Here is a 9,083-nt window from a genome sequence, read left to right on the forward strand (position 1 = left end):
TTTGGGAGAAGTCGCTGTGGTGTGTTATTCTGGCATTTTCCTAGAGGGGTGGAGGAAAACTACAAAGGAAAAAACTGCAGTCAGCATAGCTGGTATCCTGGCCGGGATCTGAACCAAGACTCCCAAATACAAATCAAAAGCATTACTGCTACACCAATCTGCTCAGTTCCTGCTTTTCTGTCGCAAGTACTCTTTAAGGTGAATGCTGTTACAAGGTACTTCAAACTAATTGTTATGAAACGGATTCAAAACTTATTACAAAAGCATTCAAGTCTTCACAAATAGACAGCTCTGTATGTTTCACATGTTTAAAATTATTACAGTTTGAATCCCTGATGCCAAGTTTTACCAAACAACATATAAATGGAAACCAGACTTCTTAGATCAAGTTATTACTATCATTAGAGACGTACTAGACTATGATTTGAAACATAAGAAAAGGGTGCTCACACAAGATCTACATGGTGCCACACCCCAGAAGATGGCATGCTTCTTAAGAAAAGGGTCTTTGGTTTTAACACTGATTAAAGATAATGATAAAACTAATCTGTTGTTGAGTAACAAAATTAATTTACTTTGATTTACTGAAGTCATTCCAAACTTGTATTTTACCATTACCCAGTGATTTTTCTAGACTGTATGGGTTCATTTATTTTATCTCTCATGAACAGCAACTACTGTACTCCATATATGTGATAAGTAAGCAATCCTTCCGGTGTATTATTTTCTATGTCAAAATATCAAGTGTGAAATGCACACTGGAATGAGAGTTCATGTACAACATCTCATAAAAAGTGATTTTGCATGAAAAGCAAGAATATTCTGGAGTAAATTTTGGAATCTTATGGTTGCACACAAAGAAACAATTTGTGAAACTGTAAACAAATTAAGACAGACTGAATAAAAATTTAACTGAATGCTGAGTGCTCACTGCAGAGAAAATGTATGAAATAATTACCAGGCTTGAACATAACTAAATTGAGTCCTTCTTGAGAAGCCACCAGATGCTTAGAAACTCAAGAATTTCCTTACATTTTATGGATCTCAAAGGTTCAGTACTGTGTTCACAAAAGCCCACCATGGGTCCCTATCCTGATCCAGATGAATTCAGTCCTTACTGTCCCACCTTATTCTATAAGATCTATTCTAGTATTATCCTCCCACCCACATCTATGTCTTTGTGGTGGCCTTTTTCTTTCAAACTGTGCTACCAAGACGATGCATGCTATGTGCCCTGACCATCTCATCCTCCTTGACTTGATCATCCTAACTGTATTTGCTGAAGAGTACAGGTTATGAAGCTACTTACTGCTCAATTTTCCCCAGCCACCTATTATTTCATCCTTCTTCAGTCCAAATATTCTCCTCAGCACCTTGTTCTCAAATATCCTTATTCTATGTTCTTCCCCTAATTGCAGAGACCAAGTTTCACACCCATACAGAACCACAGGCAACATTATAGTCTCATATATTTTTATTTTAAAGTTTTTTGGCAGCAGATGAGAAGACAAGACGTTCTAATTCTCCAGTCTTGCACAGACGACTGGAGTTTCAGAACTGTCATTATGAACAACTGCCACAAAACTTTTGACACTGTTTATGATAATGGCAGCACATGAGCTCAAACCATGTGATCCCACCAACAGAGTCAATTTTTATACCACAGAATTCATTCTCTACATGACGATAAAATTGGTCTACGCATAATTTACTTTTCTGATGACGCCTGGTTTCAATTATGCAGGGAGGTAACTCACAGATCAGATATCAAAGCCCACACAGTCCAAGATTATTATACGAGGTTCCACTAGATTATTATAAAAGTCATGTGAGTACAGACAGAATAACTGGACAGATTCTATTCAAGAACACAATTAATTCTGAACGATACATGGAGCAGATACTTCATCCATTATTCAAGTAGTGAATTGGTCAAAAGAACGAAAAAACATATTCTTCAAAGACAAATCATACAGTTATGGCTTTCATGAACGTGTTTGCGGACAGAGATTGTGGCCAAAATGCTCCTCTGACTTGAACCTGTGACTCATTTATAGGGAACCCTAAAGGAAGTTTACAAATCAAATACATGACTGAACAACTGAAGGAAAATACCTAAAAGGAGGTATTAACTCTTCTCAAAGAACTTCAAAACATAAATGCAACATTTTACAGATATGCCAGGAATGTGTGTGGAACAACAGTGAGCATTCCTTACATTTGCTCCAATTTGGGTAAGTTTTGTATGATTTGATGTTCTCACAGCAGTGACTATGAAGATTATCATATTCTGGGATATGCCATCATGCAGTCTGGTAGAAATTTACATATATATAGGAGGAATGCATAGCCTCCATCTTCAGGGTTGAAAAGTAAGCCAAGCAACAGGCAAATGACCATCAAAGCACTGTTTGTTGCTTTGTTTACTCTTCAACTGTGATGACGGTAGTACATTCCTTCAGAAAGTCAATAAGCATCTACCAGACCATGCTGGGTCACATCCCACATGATAGTACATTTCATGAATAAGTTTTATTTATAATATCTTCAGGCTACATGATTAGTGGTTCTACCAGTAGTCAAAAAACTTAGCAGGCCCAATTTGACAAGAGCATCCGACTTTTCTGTGTGAAAGGCTCAATGATTTGCAGGGACACTAGCAAAGTACTGGCTCTGTCATAAGAGTATAAGTTATGGAATCAACGTCATTTCCTCCTCCATGTATCATATATGGATTATAAAATATGCAAGTGCTTAGACTGTGTACCCATTCCTAAGCTCTGATGATTCTCTTTTAGCAACTGTAAACTACTATATATTCTATATATTCCCACAACCATCTCTCCTCCCCCCGATCCACATGACAAAAGCAACAAAGCTGAAATTAATTTTGAAGACTTTCAGTTTAAGTACAGATTATGTACAAATGGAAAATACTGTAGTTTTCCTCTTTTGTATATGTGCAATGTATACATTTCCTTTCCAGAGCTCGAACAGAGAAAAAATGTACTAATATCCACTTAGAAAATGTGAAGCCAGAAATATATAAACAGCAACACAAAAAGAAATAAAACTGTCTGATGAAGGTTAAAACCAGCATGCAGCTACACACTGAAAAATACAAATGATCAAATTTAAGTGCAATGTGATGAACGAACACGGTAATTACTGATTTGTGATTTTTTCCTCACAGACCTTTGGAAACCATCAATCAACTTTTAAATTCAGGTGTCATAATAAAGCAATACTTGAAATTTCATACTGCTTAGAAGAATATAAATTAAGTTATGCAACACTGTTTCCAAACAACACTTCTATACAAATTGTGCATCACTTACCTCAGTAGAGACTGGCTTCTTGAACGACTGCTCCTACGCATCCGACTGGGTTTATGACTTCTATCTCGTTCCCTCTCACGTTCTCGTTCACTTTCTCTTTCTCTATCTCTTTCCCTCTCTCTGTCTCTTTCTTTTTCTCTCTTGTGACTTCTCATTCTGTCCTTTTCATTTCTACTGCTCTTCCTTCTCTTTCGGGATGGCGAATTTGCGCTTCGCCTGGATATTATGTGGACTGGAGTAGGATGGTGAGGAAGAGGAGATCGAGGCCCAGGGGAAGTGTTTGCAGGTTTCCACCGCACTATTTCTTCTTCCTCTAAAATACTATGGGACCGTCTTGGGACAGGGCTTAATGATGGTGTTCGTCTTGGAAGTATACTAGGGGATCTCCTATCTGTTGGACTCGGTGAACATCTCCCACTGTATCTTGATTCCACAGCAGCCAGCTTCGATGAGCTCAACTTCTCATATGCCTTTGGGGGTAATGGTGGAGTATGGGGAGAAGAAACTGGAGTGCTACCACCTCTGCCCCTTGAAGACCTCACAGCAACGGGAACTAAAATAGCAGGAGTCCTTGTTTGAGATGACACACTTTCTTCTGGTTCAGAAGATTCAATTTCCATATCACTTGGCTCATGTGGTGGTGTGTTACCTTCACCAATAAATGGGGGAGACTCTGGAGAAACCACTGCATTTCTCTTCGTATTGTCAGCTGGAGACGCAGACCTCGGCATCGTACATGGTAACATTATTTCATCAGGAGATGCTGGATGATGCCAAGAACCTACCAACTGACCACCATCCACTAGCTCCTCTCCTGACACAACCACATTTATATCATCGTCCGACTGAGGTGTTAGGCCGCCAACATTTTCGTCTCCCACACCACAACGGGAAGAGCTTCTAGAATGATGCCTAGATTTCTTTCTCCTCTTCCTGCCACTAGTAGAATTTGGACTTCTACTTGACCGGTGGGAAGTTTTCAACTTCCTATCTCGGTCTCGTCTGTGTTTCTTTTCCTTCTTTTTCATGGAGCTGGATCGATGGCGACTACTGGAAGAATGCCCATCCTTCATTTTCCTATAAATGTCAATAGAAGATGGGGAAATACTTCTGCCACCATGAAGTTTTTCGGCAGAAGGTGAACGATCATGATGTTTTCTGTGCCTTAATTCACTTCCTCGGGATGTAACCGAAGAAACAGATGCTCTCCGTTCCTTCCGTTTACTGCTAATTTTTGGCATGGAAATTGAAGGAGAAGGCGATCGAATTATTAATGAAGGAGAAACGGCATGTCGCCCACTATGACTCCGCCTGTTTTCACTGCTTCTTGGTGGAGGGGAAGACACAACATGGGAATGTGATGAGAGGGATTTCCTTTCACTGTGATGCCTGTACCCTTTACCTCTATCAATGTCTGATTCCACTAGTTTACTATTAGTAGCACTGTGAGATGTTCGGCCATGTTTATGCTGACTCCGACTGGCAGAGCCATGCTGGATTCCTGAATGTGGAGATGTTGGACTCACTTCCCCCTCACTTAAACTAATCCGTGTACTCTCATCACTTTGTATCTCACCTGCTTCAGGACCAGAGAGATCCTCTGAACTCACATCTGAATATTCAACTAAAGGCTTTATCACTGATGATGCTACAGAAACCACTGGATTGTCAGCACCACCAGAACTGCATTCTCTGGACCGTCGCTTTTTCCTGCTCTTCTTATTACCTGATATCCTCCCATGACTTTCACTACGATGCCTGTTACGTCTACCTCCTCTAGACTCCAAGTCCATACTTGTTTGGATACCATTACCATCTAGGTCACTTCCTGATGCATCTGATCTCTGAGTGTTGCTTGATCTACGACGATGTTCACTAATCCTTCCATTTCGCTCCGCATCACGACCACTTGGCATATCACCTACTGAAAAATATATGCGCTCGGTTGTTTGGAAAATTTCACAATTTTGAAAACACAAATCATGCATCACTGCCCACAAACATGCTTATTTCCTCTTATTGAAATATGAACTATGAAATTATCTATATACTTTCAGCAATATTATCACAACCCCATTTTACATATATACACATTTCTAAACCCTTACTTTAAATAGAAACAAATAAGTTAAAACCACTTTTCATATATATTCGTTAAACTTTCCAAGTCACAGACCAAACTAATGTCTGTGAAACGCACATTTTGTCCGTAACTGCTTTCAATAAAGACCAGAGAACAAACAATTAAAATACGGTGTATATATATGAAAAAAATGTTCTATAAAATTACATATAAATGACGCACTACATCTTGAAAAAAATTAAGAAAAAACTTTGCCTTCAATTGCCAATACATATCCTAACCTAACTTATAAATGCTTATAATTATTTTCTTAAAGACTAATACTCCACTTGTACTATGATCCTACTAAATTTTACCAGGCATCTTCACTTTCCTTTAAAAGCACATTTAATAATTCAACGGTTCATCTGGTTTCCAAATGTACACTACCACTAACCGTCCGCCATCTTATGTTCCCACAGTTCGTTTACAGGTAGATAACTATTTTAGGAATTGCAGAACACTCACAGCACAAAATAATAATCCATGCAAATATAGTATATGTGTCATTGAAATGTACTCACCAAAATGATGGGTACTTGTATTCAGCCAGAAAATAAATATTCGAACGTCCTTCGTGGACGACTTCCAATATATATGATCTTCATTCCAAACTAATAGTTCAATTCTATATCAGGTTATTGATTTACAAAGAAATAAAAGCCTCTCGGGTATTATAATGTGGTATTTTAATTATTCTTTACTTCGATGTACAGAGATTTCATTGGATTTAAGCGGATACACCTCCGTTCATTTCTACAACATCATCCAGCCAAAATTAGGCTTCGACCATTTGGTGACGTCTCGAGTGTTGCCAACTAAGCACAGACAAATTTTTTAAATCTATTAGTAATGTAGTCACAGATTTATGCAGTCAAACCAGCCAGTTTTAAGGACTCTTGCTCGAAAAGTTAGTTCGTGAGATTAGTTTGTACATATTTTAAAAGTAGCTTTGCGGTGTGTGTCACGTCGCAATATTTAAAGTTTTCAGTACTCCGAATGAAAGTTGAAGACCCTGAACAACATATTTTACCAAAGAACACAATGTAGAAAAGATATTCCAAATTGGTTCAAAATTTGGTTTAATTTTATCCTCTATTTCGTGTACAGCATATTTCTCATTCTGCACAATACTGATGTAAGAAATTCGCTATTTGAACCAGAACAACATTTTTACGTTTAGGTAGGAGTAATTTAAGGTACAGTTGTCACTGTACTTAATTAATTAATTAAGCACAATAGGATGAAGATGTGTGGGAAAGCATAGGTGTAGCTCTGCCATTCCTGACCCCAACATTAGGTAGAGGTGAATGGTCAACTTAGACACTGGCCGCTTTAGCCCCCCCCAGGAAACCACACTCCACCAGTACCCAATGTATAGGATGCTCAGTGGGCCCCAGAGGTGGCCTGCACCCTGTGGAGAAGAGAAAAGTCTGTTGCCTCAAATCAAAATCAAAACCTGGTATATGGCCCATAGCCAATCACTATACTGACTGAGCTAATGTGTAGGTGGGAGTATAATATTAAAATTAATCATAGAGAAATAGGATGAGGTGGTGTGGACTGGATTCATCCGGCTCAGGATAGGGACCAGTTACAGGCTGTTGTGAATATGGTACTGAACCTTCAGGTTCCACAAAATGTTGGGAAATTCTTGGATAGCTGAGCAGCTGGTTGGTTCTCAAGAAGCACTCAGCTCCAGAGAGTTAATTGCAGCATTCTTACTACTTCTTAATGTTTATATATTGGAATTACTACTCACGTATCACAAAAAATTTTGAAGTGATTACTTTTTTATATACTCCCTAAGCTGTAATGTATGCTTTTACTCACAGAAGAAAGCCTTTTTTCCTTTTCTTCTACAGTGTACCATCTTTTATAATTTCTTTGTGTACAGCAAAAGAATGAATGCCTGTATGTCATCAACAAGTGGTTCATAGCTAATAAGCTTACTTTAAATTTCGATTGAACAAACTTCACAAAATTTTTAATTAATAACGAGCCAGTAACTGCTATTCAAATAAGCTATAATGATAACAGGATGCCCAGGTAGTTTCTGAATGTGCTATATCACGTGCTTCACTCTGTTTCACATCTGATTTATCTATCATCTATGGGATACATCTCCATCCAATTGTCAATTTTCTGGCTATACAGGCTAGAAGGTTAACAAATTATTCATTCAATCACACTTCCTGTTAGCAGCAAATTATTCTGAAACCTGAAGCAATAGGCATATTCTATCCTTAGGCCAGAGCCTGAGAGATAGTAAAGGTGAAACAAGGAAGCGCCTGGGATGGCACATTCTTCTGACTTTTTTCAGAGCACTGTTGGATTTAAAATCCTCTGTTCCCAGCAAGTAAAATACTTACACCTGAATAAAAATCTGGATACTAACATTTAGCTCTCTGAACTTTCAACTTCTCTTCTGTTGCAGTTCACAATTACTAAATGTTTTAGGTTCTCCATAGTTAGTCGCCTCCTATTGTCTCGTAAGATGTCCTTTTAGCAGGAAGAACTTCTTTCCACCTGACAGGAACTTAGGGGCGCATGTACAAAAGCCACTATTTGTTCCACTGTTACTGATTATTTACTTGGCAGTTCAGTACATTTACAGGCTAAAATTTCTTCAATTTCACAAATTTGTTCATATCCTGGATTTTTTTTAAAGAATGCTGTGTACTTTTTCCTTTACTACTTCACCAACTCTTCCAGGAATCGAATTCAATTTGGAAATAGTGGTTTTGAACACACTTAACAACTGATACAAAGTAGTATTGCTATTGTTTGCCTCCAGTGAGGAAATGGCGGATGGAAGATGAGAGAAGTGAGCAGATATATAGGAAAGATTAGTTTCTAGATCTGAGTTTTCAGTACATCTTGGCTAATTTGAATTGATGATGCACTTTTGGGATCAAATGTATTCACGACATTCCTAACTGTTTCTAAATGTTCGGTATAATAACTCGCTGCACACACCCACGTGCCTCAGTGCGTTAAAATTGGTTCCGGCGGAAGTGGAACGCTCGGTGCTACTGCTTTAAAGGCTTCTTTTCTGCATGGTGCTTTAACAAATACCTTCTTCACAGAAGACACCAACTTGTCAACAAGCGGAAATTTTGCACAAATTCTTTCTGCAACACGGTAAAACCCATGGGCAAGGGAAGTCAAATGTGTCATATTTGGAAATATAACTTTAAAAGCAGTACTGGCTTTCATCATATAACTTGCGGCATCAGTCACAAAGAGCAATACGCGCTCATACTGAATGCCATTCGGCCATAGTAAATTCATGGAATTGATAAAAAATTCGGAAACTGTGGAGCTATTTGTGGTTTCAAATTGCTCTACCGCAAGAAGATATGGGCTAGATTGTTGTTCATTCTTATTAAGAAATACAACTATACAATTTGCAATATACCATCTCTCACAATCTTGTGTTTCGTCGATTGATACCCACACAAAATTATCTTGTATCTTATCTCTAATGCTTTCAATTGTAAGATTGTAACATTGCTTCAGGTAATTTTTGTGCACAGTAGATTCAACTGGCACTTTGCACTGTGTATACTTCTCTATGAAGTTTCTCACTGTAGGATTGGTTAGTATCCACAGCGGAATAT

The 9,083-nt window shown here is 38.3% G+C and overlaps 2 protein-coding genes across 4 annotated transcripts in view; both read right to left on the bottom strand.

Moving 5' to 3' along the window:
* The window catches only part of LOC111865718 (cyclin-dependent kinase 12), a 73,325-nt gene extending 69,877 nt beyond the window's left edge, over nt 1-3,448 (bottom strand). For all 3 annotated transcript variants that reach the window (XM_023853950.1, XM_023853948.1, XM_023853949.1), the window contains exon 1: nt 3,339-3,448. In XM_023853950.1, coding sequence (XP_023709718.1) covers nt 3,339-3,379 — 41 coding nt within the window. In that variant the 5' untranslated portion in view covers nt 3,380-3,448. The remainder of the gene's footprint in view (nt 1-3,338) is intronic.
* LOC111865715 (zinc finger CCCH domain-containing protein 13-like) lies at nt 3,404-5,866 on the bottom strand (the record flags this gene model as incomplete). The annotated part of the gene is made up of 2 exons (XM_033751939.1): nt 5,778-5,866; nt 3,404-5,262 (listed from the first exon to the last, which is right to left on the bottom strand). Coding segments are annotated over exons 1-2 (1,866 nt in total), but the record flags the coding sequence as incomplete, so codon positions are not given.
* Nucleotides 5,867-9,083: the final 3,217 nt, after the last annotated feature.

This window comes from Cryptotermes secundus, unplaced genomic scaffold, assembly GCF_002891405.2.
Source record: "Cryptotermes secundus unplaced genomic scaffold, Csec_1.0 scaffold150, whole genome shotgun sequence".
NCBI classification, from domain to species: domain Eukaryota; kingdom Metazoa; phylum Arthropoda; class Insecta; order Blattodea; family Kalotermitidae; genus Cryptotermes; species Cryptotermes secundus.